This window comes from Leuresthes tenuis, unplaced genomic scaffold (assembly GCF_036924035.1).
Source record: "Leuresthes tenuis unplaced genomic scaffold, fLeuTen1.0.hap1 SCAF_18, whole genome shotgun sequence".
NCBI lineage: Eukaryota > Metazoa > Chordata > Actinopteri > Atheriniformes > Atherinopsidae > Leuresthes > Leuresthes tenuis.
In genome coordinates this window covers 9,101,295-9,123,823 of record NW_027325372.1, presented here as the reverse complement: position 1 = coordinate 9,123,823, position 22,529 = coordinate 9,101,295, and the positions used below count along the sequence as shown (strand labels likewise).

At 40.9% G+C, this 22,529-nt stretch overlaps 2 protein-coding genes across 5 annotated transcripts in view; one reads left to right on the top strand and one right to left on the bottom strand.

The window, feature by feature from the left end:
• Positions 1-22,529, bottom strand: part of LOC140274859 (palmitoyltransferase ZDHHC3-like) — a 350,244-nt gene that overhangs the window by 38,560 nt on the left and 289,155 nt on the right. The window lies entirely within an intron of this gene.
• rbms3 (RNA binding motif, single stranded interacting protein) overlaps positions 1-22,529 on the top strand; it is a 282,860-nt gene that overhangs the window by 225,678 nt on the left and 34,653 nt on the right. For all 4 annotated transcript variants that reach the window (XM_072370235.1, XM_072370238.1, XM_072370236.1 and 1 more), the window contains 4 exons: positions 6,806-6,912; positions 15,509-15,552; positions 17,918-18,014; positions 21,493-21,543. In XM_072370235.1, the coding sequence (XP_072226336.1) occupies positions 6,806-6,912; positions 15,509-15,552; positions 17,918-18,014; positions 21,493-21,543 (299 nt within the window). The remainder of the gene's footprint in view (positions 1-6,805; positions 6,913-15,508; positions 15,553-17,917; positions 18,015-21,492; positions 21,544-22,529) is intronic.

Here is a 22,529-nt window from a genome sequence, read left to right as displayed (position 1 = left end):
GGGCAGAGTTTCAGAAAAAAGACCAAACATGGCCTTCAAATGTAGGCGAAGTTACCAGTCTGTGTTATAATGTGTTTAGACTATAAGCTGTAGATGAAATATGGACACAGATGGCCTTTGGCATCACAATGTGGGTCTTTTTGGACCAAGAAGTTACAATATTTGGACAGGAAGATGGAGTGTCATTTGGAAACTGATTCAACAAAAACATATCTTTGAGGATAAATATCTATTAAACTACTGAATCATTTTATTGAGTATTTATCAGTATTTCATGAAAGTTTCATGAAACTGACATTTTTAGCCAATAACTAGTGGCTGTCAGTCGTATTGCGCTTCACGGCATTTCTGCATCAGCTCAATTCTTGACAATGAGTGTGTCCATTTCTTTTTCATTTACAGTCTATGATTTAGACCAAATCCTCAGTAATCCAAGTCATTACATACATTTGCATTTAATAATACATCAGACTATTTAACTATTTTTTATACTTATGTCTCATCAGCTAAAAGAAGAAGAGATAGACCCTTTTGAATGACTAGACCAAAGTATCTTTGGCTCACTAATTGTAAATGAATCTGTGACATATTATTTTTCATTTCCCAGTACACATTGTGGCATTATCTTAGCTGGGACCTTAATTTAAATCCTCTCTACAAATAGTGTTCTTATTCTCATACCGTACTCCTACAATTCTCAACCAACCACAACGCAGCCACTTGTGCTATAATTGCCAGCTTGGACAGCTGCGTCAAGCACCCAGTGATACTGAGACCAACTACAACAGCAAAGATGTTGGCAGTGTGGAGCTGCATCTGTGGCTTTAGTATAAGAAACATCTGCCGCCACCACTTTAATGTTGCAGCCGGCTACAGGGCCCATCGACACTCAACTCTGCCATTTGGAGTGAATGCGGTGAGAACTGTCTGCTTGTATAAGTGTTACTGGAATATATGGATTCAGGACTGTGAGCCATTTTTGACTGGCAAACACACATACTGTACAGTAAATTCCGCTCACTCACAAATTCCTGTCTGCTCTGTTGTTTTTAGCTGTTTGTTCACCATGGCAACGTTTGTGTCAGGAATGGCTAGTGGAATTAGCTGATTAAGCTAAAACGAGGATATCGTTTAACTGGTACCTAAGAGCTTGTCTCCCAGGAGCTGGCTAGCAGTTGGAAACCCACTGGCTGTTTGGTGCTGTTACAGCTTTTAAATCTAGTCTAAGAGCAGATTTATTCAGTGTGCAATTTTATTCCAGCTAAAATAATTTCACCTCTTTGTTTAGACATAACATTCTTTATCATTCAGTTAAACTGTGTCATGTTAGTTTTTATTCCCCCTTCATCTTTTTTTCTTTTCTTTTTTTAAATATATATTCATGCACAATAATATTTTGAAGTCTTCCCATTCCCATGAAAGTATTTTGGTCAATTCTAGTTAAATGCTGTGTTTTGGATTGACAGGGTGCCAGAAACATGCAGCTCAATTTATCCATATTTTTTTCTTTTCTTTGTTTTGTAATTGTGGTCTGGGATCAGTGCTCTGGGATAGATGGATAGATAGATGGATAGATAGATAGATAGATAGATAGATAGATAGATAGATAGATAGATAGATAGATAGATAGATAGATAGATAGATAGATAGATAGATAGATAACTACAACAGAGATAAATGTGATAAAGGGAGACAGACAGTGAGAGTGAAAGATGGATTAGCATGTCAGAGACTCCCTACATAACATTACTCTTGTTAAGTGTGCAATAGCCCATCGATCAGACTCCTACCGCCCGCATTCAGGGCTCTTCCCTGCATTTTCCCTCCCGTAATCCATAATATGATCTCAGGCCTGAACCGCCTGGCCTGCTGCAGAAGCTCTCCATGGAAAAGTCTGGGCAAAAGCTGATCAATAGTTATGGAGCATGTGTAACAAATGCAAGGCGAGGAGCAAAGCGTTGTTGACATCCTTCTCCCTGTGCTCATCCTGCTCATATAGATGAGCTCCACAATATGGATTGGAAGTGGGGGAAAACTGAACTATGCCTGTCACATCTACCCTCTGTGAATCTCTTGCCCTTCTGTCTCTTTCTGTTACAGTCTTCTCGTGTCTTTTTGCCTGTCTATGACACAGTATCTGTCTTTCCATCTATCATCTTCACCTCTTTGTGTTGCTCTCTGCCATGCTCTTGTCTCAGAGCTCGCTCCATTTGTTGGGCCGTGTCATTGAGCCATGTGTGCCGTCCCTGTCAGCAAAACGGCTGGCAGACTGTCTTCATTTCCAGGCTGAAGGATGTGAGGCCAGCATGGCAGTTGTGAGAGCTATCGACTGGGATTCGTCAAAGCCCTCCCTGTAGGAAAGCTGCTGCTGCCTGCTTTCCTAGTTGGCAGCCATTCTAGGCTTGTTTGTTTCACTCTCAAAATGTCGACATATATGCAACTCTGTTAAAGCTTTCATCCACTCACCTCACCTGTCACCTTACCGTGTTTTTCCTCGTCCTTATCTAGTTGTACACTGTCTCTTGCACACTCTTACTCCTTTTATGTCTTCATTGTTTCACTCTTTAAGTCTCTTTAATCATGTCTCCATCCCACTCTCATTCTCTCTCTTCCTTAGAAGACACCTCCTCCTCTGTCTGGGCAAACAGGTCAGGCTGGCTGATGGGAATCGGACAGTTGTTGATCCAATTAAAAATCCCCTCAAGCTCCCGGAGCACAGCAGAATTCCAATAAAATACTGTCCTCTTTCTTACTTTTTCATGATCTCACTAAATATGACCTTGCAGTAGAATACGTCCAAAGCCTTTCAGAGCTGCTTAGTTCATGGAGCTGCAGGCCAGTCACCTGTCATGACCTTTTACCAAAATTATCACTGAGAAGCTGAAAACCTCTTTTTACTGAAGCTTTTCAGACCGGCATATTTTGGTGCAAGTGGCTGAACAGTTCCCTCTATTTGCACTTTTTAGCTTTGGATACTGAGAGCAAAGCAAGGCCAGCCCAGTTTAACTCCAAATCCTTATGAGAGGCCTCTTTTGTGAGAGCATTGATAGTAAAAAGCTGTCTGTCTCTCTGAGCAAAATATTTCAGCCAGCTTCTTTGCAAATCTAGGGCATTCCTGCATTGATTTCACTATTCAGGCCTAACAGATGTACAGTCCTATTCAGAACATGGGAGTGATTGTAAGGGACACTACATGTGAAGGGTTATAATGCATGTACTGATTTGCATTCATGGACCAAGATGTGATTCAGCTGGCTTTTCAAGACCGTCTTTCTTTGTCTACTGATACCAGAGAGAAAATGACTGATTTCTACCAGATGCTGGTCCATAGGAAACCACTGTAACAGCAATAATTACTGATGCACACTGTGCTAATAAGTGAAAGTAGCAACAATCTTCAATTTAAATTGCTCTTGTAACTGCACTGTCTTGTACATAAGTACACATGCATGCATTTAGTGGCTCATTTTACTGGCTGGCAATGTTTCCATTGATGAGCAAAAAGCCGTGACTATCTTTTTCGAGCCAAATGCACAGTGAGGAGTACGGTCGAGCAGATTCTGTGATCCAGCAGCGCAGGCATCTTATTCTCACTAAACCATCTTCTGCTGTTCCCTTTTTGTGTGTTTGTGTGAGTGTGGTTAGTCTTGGAGTGCCCTCACCAAAGCACAAATGTATATGTCTGTTTTTATTCAACCTCATTAATGTATTTACCAGTTCCTATAGCAACCCACGTAAAAAAAAAACAATTAGGAGTTCCCATGGAGCACCTTATTAGCAGCCGTTGTTGACCTCTTACTAAAAGTACTTCAAGTCTTTCCCTCATGATTTAGGATCATTAAATAGCAGTAAAATCAGTCCATGACTGTTTTTTTAAGAGGCCCCCCTACATTGTATTTTCTGGAGCCAACCAATGAAAAATGTTTTGTACTTGAAGGCTGTGTCCTAAAGACACAACATCAGCAAGCTAGAAAGTACAGTCAGTGGCTTAATTTATTCTGAGCTGTACCAGTGATGACTGTGTGTGGTGAGAGGTCTAAGAGGGATTTTGCCTGGCAGTAGTGTGGATTGTGTGTGTATGTCTGTGTGTATTTCTGTGTGTTTTCAATGGCTGTAGTAGAGAGACTTTGAGGGCAGGATGAGGGTGTTTGTGTGTGAGGGCTACAGAGGGGTGAGTGTGTTCACAGGGTGGGTGGGGTGGTGTAAGGCTGTTGATCTTGGGCTTGATTCTTAAACAAATTGGCTAGTCCGCTGTGGGAACTTGGGATGTAGTCACAGAGGGAACGTCAGTGTGCTCTGTGTCAGGTTCTCCAAATTTCTCCAATAGCTAATTATCTCCTAGAGTGCCAGAGGAAAGGTTCGGAAGAGCTTTTGTTGGTTTTCTTCTCTAGTGGCTCTCGCATTCTCCCTTCCTAGCTGCATTCTCCTGAGCTGACTCTGAAAAGTTTAGTTCCATTTAGGATATCCTAAAGGCACATATCCACACCAAACTTTGTTATTTCCTTTCTCCTGGAGATGTTTCCCAGCATGGGTTTGACTCCATATTTTTGCTTTAGCAGCACTGATGCACAAAAACAACTTTGTTGGTGTTTCTCTCATTTGCATCCCAGACACCTACTCAAGCTAGCAAATTATCATCTCTGGCATCCAGCAACAGATACAGTTCTGACATGGGAGAAAATTAAATGGATAAACAAATCACCTGCTTAGCTCATTAATGCCGAAGTCATTTAATCAACTGGAAAAGTCCCCTGTCTCTCCACTTCAGATTGTTGTTTTTACCATCCCTGCTCTCAGTCCCAGAATAACCTCTTTCCTCTCCTGCATTGTGACATCAAGGCACAAGCTCCTCAAACATATGTGAGCACATATTATAGCATCAACAATTCTCTCAGTGGGTGTCATCTCTGGCATTGCATGATGAAAGGTCCCATTGCTCAACCTCGGCCGACAGCACCGCCATTGGTCTGTGTGGTCACAGAGCAGCCGTGTCATGAGCTGCCGGGCTTGTAATGCGATTGCGATGACAGGAGGGCCGTCAAGTCCCTCCAAAGCCACCAGGTGCATGGCAGCAGTGGGTCAGTTTGTTGCTCGCTTTCTGTGCACTATTGCTGATCTGTACAGCTCTCTCAGGGAGCAAAACGTTTGATCCTGGTAGAGGTTCACTGTCTACTTTTCTTCTCCTTTTTCAGCCAGCTGTTTCCTTACAACTGTGTGTTAGGACCATTGTTGGCAGAAATACATGATAGCTATGAAATCAGATGACAGGGGCAATATCCAAAGAAAATGCACTTTAAAGCACATTTTAAGTATTCTCTTAGATCATATGGAATTGTTTGTACATGTAACCAGCCACATTATAGCATCTGTCTGTGTTTTAGTGCTGTGTGTTGTTTTGTCCTGAATGGACCATATTTTCTTCAAAGTGTAAAAGCTTATGATAATACGTTGTTTCTTGTTTAAAATCACAAGTGCTTATTTATTGCAAAACCTGATTTCAAAGTTTAATTTGATAAGATCATCTATTTTAGGCATAATTCTTGCAAATGAATGCCTCTGTCCTCTGTCTTAGAATCTTAGACTATTACTCTTTTTCTCTCACAAGTTGCTCTCTCCTCCTGTAAAATATTTACCAGTTTAACCTCAGAGAAGTTCAGAGTGAGTTTTTTCATATGAAATGGCACAAGCATGTGGTTGTGTTTTCCATAATTCTTCCATTCTCTTCTCTTTTTTGTTGTTTTTGTTTCATCTTGTGTTTCCACCGGTCTCTACAACTGTCCCCTCCCACCCTCTCCCATCTTCACTGCCTGCCTCTTAAGAGATTCTGATCTCGCTGACACAGGCTGAAAAATGGGGTGGACACTGACAAGAGCCCCAGATCCCCAGCCAAAAAAGTCGCCACTTTCTCATGCTTTTTTTCTTTCGCTTTCTTGTCTTTCCTCAGATTGTTTTTTTTTCCTCTCCACACTATCTCATCACCAGAGTCCATTTTTGTGTCTTTTGGTGCTCACCTGCAGCTCGGGCGTGAGAAATTGCCCTTTGAGATGTTCTCTTTATAGTGACGTAGGTCATCACAACACTTTCCCCAACCTTTGACTGGTAGTTGTGCATACAAAAGGCTATTGATACAGTGACAGCTTGGATGAGGTCACACTCCAGAGAGCTTTTCTTTCCTTTTATAACTGGATTAATATCAGCTATGTTATGCTTTCACATTGTTGATGATAGACATTTGCCATCTCTAAAGAGAAGGCATATTTAACTTTTTTCCCTGTATTGTTAAGACTTACAGTCGGCATTATTAATATCAGCACCAGCCTTTACTCGAACAATACAGTCCAGTGAGGTGCGTACAGTGTTGGTTACTAAGTGGAAAAAGACATAAAATTTCAAATAAAAGGGGGAGATGGCTGGTATAGTAAAACATGCAGGGATTATGCGTCAGGAACAGAAACGCCTTCTAGAAATAAGCTTTGGCTGACAGAGCACTCCTGCATTACCATCTCAGAGGTATTTACAAGAGCGATTACTGTGATTATTATTTCAACAATACCCTGCAATGCTCTTTCATGGGCTGCCAGACGGGGCGAGGACAGGGAGGGCCTGCCAACATCGCCGGACTGGGAATTTGTCTAGCAGCTCCATAGGAAGGCAGAAAAGAGGAAGGGAGGGGGCAGAAAGAGAGATGCAATAGTAGAAGATGTGGAAAAAAAGGGACAGTTCAAAAAGGCTTGTGTCTTTCTGCAGGGTCACATGATGCAGTCCTCCTAACGTGGCTGTGACCTTCATCTCTCTTTCTCTGCAGCCCCCACGGAGCCTTTGCTGTGCAAATTTGCCGACGGAGGGCAGAAGAAACGCCAAAGCCAGAGCAAGTACCCTCAGAATGGGAGGCCGTGGCACAGAGAAGGCGAGGTAAGATGTTAAGCCAGTACAGATTTATGTTCATCCAGTGTCTTTGCTCCTTAATAAATGAAAAAAAAAATCTTCCATTGGTGAATCTCATCTCTCAATAAATCTGTAGAATTTACTCTTTACCTCAGCATTAAATAAAAGTTTTTAAGCTTTGGTTAATAAACGACCACATATGAAAGGTAAAGAAATTACATCAAAATTTGCCAGTATCAGTTTCAGTAATCTAGTTAGCATGGTAAATTAGTTTTTTAGGGAGCCGTTGGCTCTCTCTGTAAACAATGATTCACTTCAAGAACAGTCTTTGAGCAGCGTCCTTGATCTTTCTCAAGCCATCTACCAACTGTTTGATGCCTTTTAATCCTTCGAAGTCATCAAACAATAGCTTGAGGGAATAGGCAGGAATTACACCCCCCCAGTCCCAATATACAAGTCTCTGTTATCACATGAGCTCCATACTTCGGTCATGTTAAATAAAAAGTCACCATGACAAGAGAATAACGAGATGTGTTCCAAAGCTGCAGGATGAAACAACAAATAACCCATGTGCTGATTTTTCTCAAATACTGCAAAGGCAAATTATTAACCTTCATGTAGTTACTGAATTTGTTTGCAATGCATTTTCCTTTCACATAATTTAGCAAGATTTACTACACTTGACCTACAGTACTGTGCAAAAGTATTTAGGCAGCCCGTCATTTTTCTTTATACATTGCCAGGAAAGATGGGAAATAAGTCCAGTAAGTAAGTTTGTACAATTCTAACAAGTTTAAAATTCAGTGTTTCCTATGAGGACCTTTATTCTTCAACACAGCCTGAACCCTCTGAGACAAGCTTTCTGTCATTTCTTTAAATAGTCTTCAGGAATAGTTCTTTAAGGACATTTCAAAGCTCTCATTTGGATGTCGGCTGCCTTTTGTTCCGTTCTCTGTCGAGATGATCCCACACTGCTTCAATGATGCTGAGGTCCAGGCTCCTGTTGTCACTGATTTTCAGTCCAGTTCTTGTGTCATTTGCCATTTCTGATGAGGCCTCAGTGAACAGCAGATGGATCGTGTGAAGGTCCACATGCATTTCCCAGGTCCTTTGTCAGATCTTTTTTCATATTTCTTAAGGACATCACTTTCAGACACTGCTCATCAGCTGCAGATAGTTTTTTTTAGGCCTGTCACTTCTTCTGTCCTTCTTTTGTCCAGTTTCAAGGACACACTGCACATCTTGCTGAGATATGTCAGGTTTTCAGCTAATAGGTTGTCAAACTGTATTATCTTTAAACGTTTTTTAAATTGCGTGTCTACAACAGGCTGCTAGTAACAAAGTGCCTAAAGATACTATTCAAAATTGGCTCTTTGCTAAATTGTCTGTTATGTGTAAACACAGCACGCCTTCATCCTTTGAGTTAGGTGCCTTTCTTAGGTTTGAATGAATCATAGGTCTGTGTTACAGTATGTTTCTTAACAAAAAAATAAAATAAACTTCCTCTGAAAACAGGCATGTACCAATGAATCAAAGAAAAACATGGAAAGACCTTCAGAAAACCTGGAGAACTATTGTACGAGATCACTTTAAAAGATTGCAAGAAGGTCTGGCTGCTTGGAAACAAAATATGAGAAATGAGTGGTTGCTTAAGCTTTTGTACAGTACTGTACTTCTTGGTAAGCTGACAAAACAACGCTCCAGCTTTTGCTCTTTAACTAATAATAGAAATTGGCACTGCAGCACCACATCTTTTAATGTGGATGGCCCATCTTTTGTTGAAGAGTTACATACTTCAAAAGCAAAGTGTACTTCTGTAAATACATTTTTGAGACAATATATTTGAACAACTCATAATGAGGAAACCAAAATATGTCAGCTCTTTCCGTTCCAGCATGATGATATTCTGAATGAGGCGTTTACCTCTGAGGTAATGGTTTTTCTAAAAACAGGCCCCACCTTTTTCACAAGGACCCAAGAGAGGTTGGCTGCAACATCTGGCGTTTATGTAAACCATTACAGCCTGTCATTTGTATTCACTCTAAGGTATGGAGCAAGTAAAAAAAGGAAGGAAAAAGAAAAAAAAACAGATATTGATCAAAATGCCCACGGATGTGCACAAGCTGTCATGTAAATTGCACCTCAAGCCAAATGGCCCACCGAGCACATGTATTTCCGCCATACATCAGAATTCAGTAAACCCGAAACTGGATGAAATATGATAACGTGGAAGGAGGAAGGTTAAAGTCTCCTCACAGGCTGCCAACCAGCTATACTGGAAAGGACACACAGAGGAGATGTTTAGAAAAGTGCCTCAGACTGGACTATATAGATGAGAGAGAGTACATGCGTACACCTCCACCCACCACACACTTTCAGTGAGGCTGACAGTTATGCTGAAGCGGCAAGGAAGGAGAGACCAGCAGCGATGAAATGTTTGTCCTTCAGAAAACACATGCTCTCTGCGTGTCTGTGTGGGTGTGTTGGCATTAGATGGAGTTCAAGATGAGCTCTGTGTCTGTCTTTCTGTCCATCACATGTTCAGCAGCCCTTACACCTATATGCCAGTGAAGACTCTTCATGAGACTTTATAAACATACAAATATTAAAGGGAGAACAAAAAGATAAGAGAGAAATAAAACAAAACAAGACTTTCTGGAGAGTTTTGAGTTCAGCTAAAGGCTAAGCTGAACTAAAACACACAGCCACACTCTCACGGACGCAGTTGCTACATCTGTTGCGAGCTAGCTTACAGCTTAGGTCTGTCAAGAGATCGAATCTTTAAACTTGAGTCAAACGTCTGGGAGCAGGTATTTTTGTGTCAGTTTGAAATATTTCCTCTTGTCTTCCTGTTCCTTCCTCCTCGTGGCTGTCTCCTCCTTTCAGTCTCCAACATTGTTTCACATTGCTCCGACATTAGCAGTCATGGTTTAACTCCCTGAGTCCAAGGTCGTGTGTGTCAATACAAGTCTGCTAATTTCTTTTTGAGCAAATTTAAAAACAAGCGTTGACCGAAGCACTGTATAGTGGAGACATATAAAACAATACAAGTAAAACAGTAAAAGCAACACTAGACAAGCCCAGAATGCCATTACTTAGTCTGGTTTAAATGACAAATACTAACAATCAGTTTGAGAATGTTGAGTGTTGGTGACGTCCGAATGTGAAAAAGCACAGAAGCTGCAGTGTTTTGCATAAGTTGCAGACAAGAAAGCAGCAGCTGGCTGACACCCAAATAAAGAATCTTACAGTAGTCAAGGCTGGATGAGGTAAAGGTATGACTTACTTTCTCAAAGTCGGTGAAGGACAGAGATGGCTTGACCTTGGCATGAGCCCTCAGCTCGAAGGAAATGGCTCTGACGACAGCCTTTTGTTGTTTATCAAGTCTAAAGGTGTTGTCAAAAATAATCCCCACACTTTTGCTAACTCTTGCTGACTTTTGAGGGTGGAGTGAAAGTCAGGGAGTCCAAAAAGGCTTTTGGAAACACTTATTATTATTCCTCATTCAGTTTTAGAAGATGTTGTTGTCATGATGACAATTTCAATCAAGGCAGCCCAGCAAGAACTTAAAAAGGACTGTGGCTTTCTTTTTCAGGGGGAGATGCAGTTGACAACCAAATGCAGTTTTTATGAGCATAGAAAGGGAAAAGAGTGTCTGATCGAGAATAGACCTTTGGGGCCGTCACATGTGAGGGAAGCTGATGATGAGAACTGACTCAAGCAGACAGAAAAAAATATTTTCTGTTAAATGTGAATTAAACCATTAAATAGCTGTTCCTTTAATGGGTACGCAAAGCTCCATTCACTTCCTTTTAAGTACTTTGTTTTTAGTTGTTTAATTGTCCAGAAGCCTTATGCAAAGCGGTCGGCTAATTATAGCCATGCCTACGTAACGTGGTGCAAGGCTTTGTCAAAGGTGTTAAAGGTTCTCAAAAGCAGGAGGTACATCAAGTGAGTAGGTTGTCATTCATTGTGGCACAGGCAAATTCGCATGCACACTGCTAAAAAGAAAGTGGGCATATGTGGCTCAGATCAGTTCCCAAAGCAGGCAGATCAAACTGTCATCAACATATGCTGACTGCATGTCAGCACTTTTAGCTGATGCTGTAAGTGGTTTATCAAAGATATGTGTTAATGGCGTGAACATGGTGTGAACATTACCTAAGTAAGGATTATTTCATTTTGAGGGCTGAAGCTTAGGTTTAATAACCTTTATTTTATTTTCATTGTCGTGAAATTGATCATAGAAATGAGGTTGAACACATTTAATTCCTTTTACAGAGCCCCAGAATCCCTTTACAGAGAGCATAAACCTAACCGGGGGCTCACGCCAAAAGCGTCTTGAGCGGCATGAGCGGCCAGCTGCCATTCATTTTCAATGTAAGCTGGCGTCGATGAGCGGCCTGCGTCGATGAGCGGCCGGCATTGTGAGCGGCCGGCATTGTGAGCGGCCGGCATTGTGAGCGGCCGGCATTGTGAGCGGCGCGTTGTGAGCTTCATGAGCTTCATGAGCATCGTGAGCTTCAAAAGTTGAGAGAGGCTCAACTTTATGCAAATGAGCAGTGAAATGACGGCGATGACAGCCAATTGGGGCCGATCTGGATTCCAAAGGCGGAGAAAATATGGAAAAGAGGCCTGTTTCTCAGGAAATTGTGGACCCAAATGGACCGATGACAACGGGACCTGCGTTTCCATTGCAAATATGTAGATGCAACACAAAGAAGGCTGCCCAGAGTACGATCCATGGTGAAAGAGGGAACCGATGTATGGATGGATTATTATATATGCCTGCTATTTGCTATACATATAAGCCCCACCCCTTTGTCCCGCCCCTTTGCCCCGACCCGTTGGCCGCTTCCGGCAGCAGAAGCGGCAGGTTGTTAGTCCCCGGTTATAGATTTAGGCCCAATGCAGGTTTCTAATTATAAAGTGGTTCGACCTTGAACTAGTCAAAAACACCTGCAAATGATTAAATAGCTTTCTGTATTGATTTATCCCAATGACACTTTTAATGTGCATACTTTATATGTGGGCTTTTGACGTTGTTCATAAACTCTGATGAGGTTCAACAGAGAAAACATTATTTTGTTAACTGACTGACTGATGATGTATTTAAAAAACAAACATAATGCAACACACATACAAATAACAAGCATATAAGAAGAAAAGTGATGGTAAGAATGTGCTGCCTCAGAGCATATTAAAACCTAAAATGAATTAATTTAACAAATTATAGTATAAACCAATTTTACACCTAATGTTAACATTCATTCAGATGCATTATGCGCATGTTGACATCTGCATGCAGATTGCATTTACACCCGGCACACATCTGTCACAGTGCAAGTCGGACCACCTTCAGATACAGTCAGGCTAATCTGATAGTATTCAAATTGCAGGGCATACTGCATGAATTTTACACGAGTCAACACAAAAGCCCTGGTAAGTATAGTATGTCATGCAAGGGTGTTGTGCATCCCTGTGGTCATTGATCAGCTGTGGGCAGGAGAGATGTGAGATAGGCATCGCATGTTCGTCTGTTTATCAGAACTAAGGACATTTCTCACCTCGCTCCCTCTTGCATGCAGATGAAGGAGAGTGACAGCCCACACCATCCATTAATCTCTTTCTGCGTGTCTACCTCTACAGTATATCTCCCTCTTCCTGCGTCTTTTGCTTTCCCTCACCCCTCCTCTCATTCTGTCTTTAAGTGCTTTCTCCCTCTCTCGCAGGCTCTTTCTCTTCCACTTTGTCTCACCGTGTTTGAAGTCTTCCCAGATCCCAGAGCAACATATGGAGAGAGAAAGAGCAAGTGACTCACTGAGACTAAGAGAAAGAAACAGAGAGGGAACACATTGCATGATCAGTCAGAAGTTACAAGGGGTTGAGTGCTGCAGGGTGGCTGATGGCGAAGATTGAGAAATAAATGACAGATTTTCTTGTAAACTACCCAAAGTGGGAGTCTGGGAGGTGTTGTCTCTCAGTCTCATGCTAACAAACATATTAGTTACTGCATTTTTTTCCCTCTACCACACATGCAATCACACACACAAACACAAGCGCCATGGGTGCTCATTCCCTTCCCTCCCATCCCCCAGTTCACACCCCCTCACTCTCTTTCACGAACAGACATTCCTACACACACACACACACACAAAAAAACTTTCAAAGTCACACTTCTTAAGCACCTACTCTTGGGGAATGAGTGTAGATGAAAAAAACAGTCGACTTTTCACTCTTTGTGAAAGCCTGGCAGATGTCCGTGAATGTGTGTGTGTTGAGTGTGTGTGTGGCCACGAGGCAGAAGAAAAAGACAGTAAATCTGTGTATGGAAGGCAAAAATACAAGAGGAGACGTCAGGATGCAGAAAGGATGGCTGCATTTGGATTTCCTGTATAAGAACAATACAGCAGGTGTCCTTACAACTGCTCACCCCATGTGTCTTAATCCTCTGTACAAACGGTGTTGAATAAAATTCTGCATACATAAATTCACCCACACACTACTGCAATTATTTTCAAAAGTTGCTTTAAGGCACTGACGGAATACATTAATCTCTGCTACATTAAAGAAACACCAAATTCATCCTGTGAACCACAGAGGGCAGTAGAAAATATATTTATGCAAAATAAATCTTCACAAATTGCCAAATTAATGACTGACCACAAGAGCACAATTTGGTCAGACTCAACTCTTCACGTTTACTTAAATATTCATATTCTCCTGTTAAAATTCTGTTTTGTGCTGTATTTTCCGCTGAAGGGGAGAAAGCTCACAAAGTGAACACAAATAGCTACACCACCGCTGCAAGTCAAGCCAAGGTCAAGCTTTGTTTGTAGGTTCTGAGCAGTATTAGGTAAAGTTTTTTCCAGTCTTGGATTGAGCTCAGACACATGCACAGTCGGTCTGTGTCTTTTCCTTTCCCCTCCTTGTGGCAGAGCCAAAAACTGACTGCATCAGTAATCAGTCATTGGCTGTGCAAGGTCCCCAGTCAGAGGCTGCTCTGCTGTGGAATTCATCAACACATGGAAGTAAGGGCAGCACTAAGGGGAGTTATCAGCCTGACCAAACAGCTGGCCGTGTCTGCCGTCGCTATTAGCACGCAGGCAAATTCACACTTGTCCACACTGAGACGCTCACTGGCTTGCAGTGAGACTCTCACTTTAGTTGAGAAAGCTTGAAAACACATACACTGAGGCCTGCACACATAGATTCATAGAAAGGGATGCTTGCAGACACTAATGAAAATTACTTAGATAAAATGGAAGATTTGGGCAAATGAGCACTCATCAACTGAACACAAAGGCACCTATGTCCACACATCAGTTAATCTAATTCATCTGATTCAGATTCTCTGTTTTTGCTCATTCTCAAGGGTTTGGTCTAGGCTCACTGATCCCCCTGCTCCTCTGAGCCGCTATTCCCTCAACTGTATGTGTAGGTAGTCCACTGGAGGAACAAGGGCAGAGGTGGTACAGAAAGATGGGGGGAGGTAGATTAAGAGATGAGGAGAGTGAGGAATGAAGGGAGAAAGGGGGACGCAAGATGTTGAAGGAGGAGTAGGAGCAAAGTGAAAGAGAGGAAGGGCAAAAAAAGTGTGTGTATGTGTGTGTATTCTGATGAAATCTGCCATCCTCAGCAGCCTCCCGTTAAAAGAAATCGGATTAGTTCTCCTCCGGGAGAGAACCTTCAGGAATGCAGATGAAGGATTGCGGCGCACAGGTTTCTCCCCTGGACTCTTGGAAGGCCTCACACATTCACATTTATGACAGCAAACACACTCTCACCTCCAAAGAAGGAACACCACTGACTCTTTTTCTCTCTAAAAAGGCATTTCTTCATTTCCTCTCATTCATAAAAATGTGACTGCATGTCATTGAAATAGAAAATGTGCATCCTCAATGCTAATTCACTTTGTCCTATTGACTAAGCTTTGTCCTGCACTGGCTTTCTCACTTGTCAGTTTTTCCAATTTGAAATGAGTTGATTTAAGTTTGATTTAATTTATCTTGAACAAAAACAGTCAGGATCTAAATCACGTTATTCCCCAAGTACAATAAATGTACTGCAAATTATCTTTTTTGACATTGCAATATATCGACTGAATTTGTCAGGCACACAGAACATAGAGTGCTTAGCTTATTGGTAACTATGAACCACTTGTGAATTAGCACAAATGGTTGTTTATGTTTGGGAGTTGCCCTTTTTGGCTTTTATGTGTGGAGTTACACCAACTTTGAAGCTGGAATCTGCCGATGGTGAGATCAGCAGAAAGACTGGAAGCAGGTGGAAACTGCTGGACTGCTTCTGTAAATGTGAGGAATTATCAAAAACAGTATGAGGCTCACCAATTATCACATTACATCTAGTCTGTTTGTGGTCATTCAAAATTTCAGACATAAAAACGTTCATTCTTCTCAGCTACACACATTTCCCAAACTTTAAATGGGTTCCCTAAATGTAAAGCAAGATAAACGACAAATAGATTAAAAGAAAGAAAACTCACTGTTTTATGATGTGATGTCTTTTTGGTGGTCACTGCCGATTACTGGTGTTACTTACTTTGTTTGATTTTGCTGGGATTCATGATTAACCCTGCATTTTTACTGCTTCTCTCTTTCAGACTGGCATGGCGTTAACATATGATCCTGCTGCAATGCAGAATGGGTAAGAGCTTTATATTCAATCTATCCTTGGCACCATCTAATACACTCAACTCTTGGCTCATAGGAATCGAGTCAATACTACTGTCATACACAAAGATTAATGTAGTGTCTGCACTTTGTTACTGTTTGATTAAGGAAATCTATATGGACTTCAGGTATTGGTTTTCATTGGTGGGGTTGGATGAAAAATGTGGAGCTGAGTGAGCTTGTGTGAGTGTGTTTCTTTTAGGTCTTCATGTATGTGTGTGTTCCTGTGTGTCTTTATTTCATGGCCTAATGGTGCTGTGGAAATGAATGGCCCAGCAATATGTTTTATTTTTCCCCACTCTACTGAGACAGGAAGGAGAGAGCTGAGGCAGTCTCTATCTCCCTCTGGCCTCAGTCATTCACAGGAAACCCCTCACTCCCACTTCCTAAACCACTTATTCCCGAGTGACTCAGAGTCAATCTTAACCAACAACTTGGATGAACAGCATCACTCACTTTACACAGCCTGCCATGTAAACGCCTGCTCTCCTACAAATCTGCCAAATTGTAATCCCAAAGATATTTTTGTGAACTAACAAACCTGTTCGGAAAGGAATGTTTCACTCTCGAGACATTTTAGCTGACATTTAGGCAGGCTCCTGAGGAAATGAAAATAATGGGAGTCAAGTAGCAGAGTAGTCAACTTCAACCAAGTGAAGGACAGAACTGCTGATGCTTGAGCCAATCTTTGTGCTATCTTTTAAGTCTTTTTGTGTTTTTATTAGTCCCTTTCAGGGTTTTTACTGTTGAGTATTTTTATTTTTAAAATGTTGCCGCCACATCCACATTGCCTCAGAGAAATTCTGTTTCATTCTGTGCTTCTCAGTTGCTCCATGGTCTGGAATGATAATAAAGAATCTTCTAAGTTGAATCATCCTGCAAAGAATGTAAAGAATAATGTAAATGTAGATGCTTCACATTTGTCACACTGCACTTCAGCATACAGGTGCATTACCGTTCAAATGCAAATTGGATTAGTGGATTTAGAAATTAGTTAAGATGCAAATTACCCATATATAATGTGTGGGTGTTTGTTTTAAGGCTTGATTTACATTTTTTCTATAAAGATATTACAAAATTGTTTACTGTTATAGGATAAAAGCAAATAATAGCATTTTTGGACTATATTAAGATGAAATCAAACCTTGATGTCTTCCAGTATTGCTCTAGTAGCGTGAATAGTGAAGGCTATTTACATAGGTGTGTCTTTTTGTCGTGTTTTCTTTTAGTCCATCATTCTCTAGAGGCCATTACAATATTTCTTTTGGATCTTATGTAGAAACGTAGTAATGCGAAGGACACCACACAGAACAATACGTTTAGATATGGTGTATTAACAACATGCAGTGTGAGGACTTGTACTTGACACAGACTGGTACAAGGCTGCCTTCCAGCTGCCTCAGTGACATTCACTTACTATAAACCTTCAACACCGAGACACAGTAGTGTTGTTGTCAACATTACTCCTTCACAACTCCAACTCTAACTTCATGAAATGAAAAATTCTTTCCAAGCTCAGCCTTTAAACACGCTACTTACAGAAAGTAAGCAGCCAGCACAGAACAGTGTAGTCTGATTACTAAGATCAACATGTGAAAAGATAAAAAGATCAAACAGATAAATAGATCAGCAATCAATTTTGACAGATTTATGGTATCAACCATGTTAACTCCTTTGTATATTTGGTCAGATTTTGAGTTGCATCTCTCCATTGAAGCAGCATTCAGATAAAATGGCTGATGTTTGTTCAAGTGAACCATGTTGCAGCCACTGGTCAATGCTTTTGGAAATGGCTGAGTTTCAAGTCTCCCACAGAAGATTGTTTACAAAAAGTCATAATGATAGCGTAAGGTGTTGCATCAGATGTAAGAGTCAGAAAAGAAAGTAGGAGGTTTTCTGCCATGACACTTGAAATGTGATCATTAGTATCCAAAGTAATGTCAGAAAAGAGATAGAAAGAGGTAGTCAAAAGGAGATAGATAGGCAGCTTTATGCAGTGCAGAATGTATTAATGTCGGCAACAGTCCTGTCAAATGAATGCTGTCTAATTGTGGTTTCAAAGGATGAGTGGTGCCTCTTAGGGGGGAAACCGATGCCAAATGCTCGGGATGAGCAAAGTCATCGTGGCATTTTACAACAGATTGAGTTTGAAAAGCACTTATTTACTGATGAATCCAAGTTTGAGAAGTATGGCAGCAGCAGAAGGGTGTAAATAAGGAGACAAAAAGGACAGGGAGTGAAAACATAGTGTCATATTTACTTAATTTGTCTTTGAAAAACTAGTTCTTCTGTGTCATCTTCACCAGATTTTGACTTTTCTTTTTTAACTCCCTTCTCAGGTTCTACTCCTCGCCTTACAGCATCGCCACCAACCGCATGATCGCACAGACCTCCATCACGCCCTTCATCGCTGCTTCCCCCGTTTCCACATATCAGGTAGGCTATAATGCTTCTTGTGGTGGTTAAATTGTTGTCTGTGTTTGTATTAGGAGAGTTTACTTTCTGTAGGGGATGCAAGAGAAGGGACGGGCTGCAAAACAGCTTGAGGTTCTCTCTTCTTGTCTTCATCGCTCCAGCTGTGCTCGATGACATCTGTTTTGTGGGTGGCAAACACAACAGGCATCAGATAACAAGCAACATAAAAAGAAGGAAATTAAAAAAAAAAAAAACGGCTGACAGGGTAGAAAAATAAACTCACCCATCAACAGTGAAAGTGTCTATGAAAGCCTAATAGTTTCCTCCCCCCCGGGTTTCTGACCTTTTTGTGCTCTTTGAGCTGCTTTTGCATTTTTTTCATTTCATTTAATTTTCACTGTGTTCAACACAACCACTTCCTCTTTCTGAGTAAATTTTCCACAGTCCTCACGGCTGTGATCTGTGGAGTAATGCAACAGAACGGAAGTGTAACATAAAAAATGTCTCTATGATGTGTCAGGAGCATTACCCATTTTCCGTCACTGCACATTTCACACGACACCCTTTGCTGAATCGAAACATCAAGAGGCTCTGCCACTGTGCCCTCTCACTCAGACACTATCGTTTAATATCATCTTTGTTTGGTATGCAGTGATAGACAGATGAGGATAGTGAGCAAGAGAAAGAAGATGAAGGAGAAATGGGAAAATATAAGAGACGGAGGGAGAGAAAGACCATTTGGTAGAAGAGGTGGCAGTCGTGGCGATGGCTTGGGTGGGCGGGCAGAGGAGGGATGTTGTTGAAGGTTGATGTGCCCGTCTTTGAAGCATGCCTGATTAAAACTCTGGTCCAGTACCTGCGGTGTGGGGACAGGGGAGAGAGGAGAAGGGAGAAAAGTGGGCCAGGGCACGTCTCTAATCCGCTCTCGGAAGGCCTCCCAAATTGATTTATCAAAAACAATGGCCGGGCTTTTGAGGAATATTAATCCTCACAGTTTCAATATTGGGCAGCTCTGCTGCCGCTTCCTGTAATATTGCCCTTCAGCCAGTCACGGCAGGAAGGTGAGTCCTTCATCTTCTGCTGAAGTACAAAGAGACACAGGAAAAGGAAAAAGAGAAGAAAAGCCATGTAGCGATATACAGTATGCCTGACAAAAGGAAATCGCTTCCTTTTATGATGAGAAGTATTGCCTTTGTAATGAAAATCTCAAGGTGCATAGAAATGACTGCATATGCCATTCCCTCTTTTATGTTTTTGTTGAGGTGATATTTTTTGAGCGCCAGTTTTGATAGGATTGATTTATCAAATCAGCAAATGACCCATACAGTACCAACAGCAGCGGTCTGTTGCTCTTATAAGCCTGCCGTCAGTAAGCTTGAACGGTGTTTTTTGTTTCCTGGAAAAAAGATAAAGGCTTTGATGATTCACACGACAGGAGCCAGTCCGCACCAGATCACTACCAAGATTTCAGCTGTCGTTTCGCCAGCCAGCCGTGGCCTGCTTTACATCACCGGCTCTGCAGACTGACTAAACATGTGGCTGGCTGGATGTGGAGCTGGCTTGCTCTCTAACTAGCTAACTGGCAGGCTGTTTGGCTGACTGGTTGGATATGGGGCCAACTGGCTGACCGTCCTGCTGAACGACTGACTGACCAGCTTTTTGGATGCTTGGCTGACAAGCTGCTTTAAATTATGATACAAGCTGTGAAGTTCAGCCAGAGGTAGGGAGCTACTTAGGTTATGCAAATGTATTATTTATTCACTTTCACAGACTCCAATATAGCTGAATAGCTGTACCTTACTTATTTAGTATTTAGCAGTAATTTAGTAGAGCTGTAACAGTTATCAAGTCTTCCCAAACAAAGTCATTCATGTTGTGTTGCACTTCACAGCACTTCCTTACATTCCCAATGGGAGATTTTCCTGTAGCTTTCTGGTTTGCTTTTATGTTTCTGGTTTTTATCATTTTCGACATCAGTTCTCAAAAAATGTCTTGTTGCACATTGGAAAGGTTGAGATGAGTAAGTCTGGTAAAGTCTTGTTAAGCATCATATCAGTTAATGTCTTTACAGTCATAACGAGTCATAAAGATATTTGTTATTATTATTATTATTTGTGTTATTCTGTATGACTCTTTTCACAAGTTGTAAAAAAAATAGGAAAGCTTTGCCACAAAGTACTTTTGTACACTGAAAAGCATTGGAAGGAAGAGGAAGAGAAGGTTCTGAAACTGATGAAAACAAGAGAAAGTAGGGTGACATGAAACGTAAATTTTGCTAAAAGGGGTAACTGTGCTTTGTTTTGTCTTTTGTTTTGCAGCAGCATTAAGCTTTTTTTTTTTTATATTGTCTGGTCGTTGCTAGCTGAAGCCGTTCTTAATTAACAGCCAGAGATTTTACCACATCTCTCTAAAGATATCCTTGTCCTCTTTGATCTTGGAATGCCCGAGCCTAATGCAAAGGAGCTTTAAATTTGAAGACCACAGCCCCTTCTATGTCTTAAAGTAACAGGGTAGTCAGAGTGTGCAGCCTCTACCAAGACCTGTGCTCTTTTCTTGTAGTTTTAAAGAAAGTGCAGCAAAAACATTTCATGTTTTTTTTTTCTTTGTTTCAGTAAATTCTTGCTAACAGACAAACAAATGGCTCAAGACGCAATGGCTCTGACTTGGCAGAGGAATAATAGTTAGAAAATGCTTAAGATTAGCGATTAAAGATAAGCTTTCTCTGTGTCAATCTGCTGTCTTTTTCAGCTGGAGAGAACAAATATTGTCATGTATAAACAAGCAGACTTGGCTGGCTGTTATAGAATATCAGTCTTGTTTAGGTGTGGATCCAAATCACACATTTGTGTTGGCTCAGAGGATTGATTGCTCTTATAGCAGATTATTCCTTGTTTGTCTTTGTTTAATCTAATCATTTTACAAGGCTCTGCGGCCAGTCTGCGTGTTTGTCGGCTACAAGCTGTCTAATTCCTCCCTCCAGCACATCAAAAAGCCCTGTTTGTTCATCATCCATTCGTCACGTTTCATACAATTGTGTCATCATCCCTTTAACTTTCACATCGACAATTATACATTCATATGTCTGTGTATGTTTGAATAAAGATAATATGCTGTTGCAGGTTTGTGGGTTTTATACTGAGGTCTGTTCTGAGAAAATCTTTCACCTCTCTTGCAGCAGCACTGTTTTGGGCTGTAAAATTATTGACAGGGAATTTAATTTATGGCTCTATCCACAAATGATACCTTTGGCAGTAATGAGAAGGCAGGGGAGATTTGCTCACTCCAGACTTTGTGTTTTATTAATTTTCGGGCAAAAGTTAATCTGTGTAAAGCTGAGCCATGTTAGTGCTATCATCTTGACATCCTTACTGGAGAGTATATAAACATTCTGTGAATGTCTGAGCAGCGTTTATTGCTTTGCGTGTGATACTATTTGGATCTAAAACTGATGGAATTTACATTGTCACCATCATTTCACATTTTATCTTTTCCTCCTCAGGTCCAGAGTACGTCATGGATGCCTCATCAACAATATGTTATGCAACCTACAGTAAGTTTTCCACTAATCACAGTGAAGTCACTCAGTTCAACTTCCCACTGGAACTGCCTCAAACGTCTGTTTTCTGCAGGATTTTATGTAACTGTTGAAACGTTTCTGGAGGAATTTGTTGAAAGACGTTTTATGTTTATGCTGAAAATAGTTTAGAACATGGAGATTTTATATATATATATATATATATATATATATAGTGCAAAATGTCTGACCCAAAGAATAGACTCTGGCTGGGATAACATTTAAACATTATTTTTCTGCTCCAGGTCAAATGTTAAACCAACTAAACTGCATGAAAACTTCAAATGGCTAAACGATTACACCATTTTGGTGTGCAGTTACTAAATTGGAGTTCTGTGGAGCACATTATCCAATCTTGATAACCACATTTTTCCATCTGTCCTGAGTTCACAAGCATATTTTAGGTTAGAAGTTTATAGGTACAGGTTGTGCCGCGAAGTAATACATTTACCAGACCACATCATATGACAGACTGCTGATTGTTGCTCAGGGTTACCAGCCCAGACACCACAAAAATAATATGAATTAGATTTAGCAGTCCATATTATACGTATTGCATCCAATAGTATTTTATCATTCTGGTTGGACTATAGATTAGTCTTCTTTGAGTCAAATCTTGGTCACAGAGTTCACAGAATCGGTTAAAGTCCTCCTTCCCTTCGACCAGAAAAAAACAGTTTTCTTTGATTTGATATATTGAATGACTCACTTTTTGGATTAATAGAAAAAGAGTCAAGAGTCATTTATTTAACATCATTATTCAACCAGAGAATGTGCAAAAGAATTCAACAGCCAGAACCCCCTATTCACGTGAACACAAAAGATATATAAACCTGAAGAAATTGTCAAGTAAGGAAAAAATTTGCTATGCAAATTATTTTTGGAAGGTAAGTAGTTGTATGAAATGTCACAGAGAAGAAACCGCTCCTTTAACCTGGCTGATACAGCATCTCTGTTGTTTT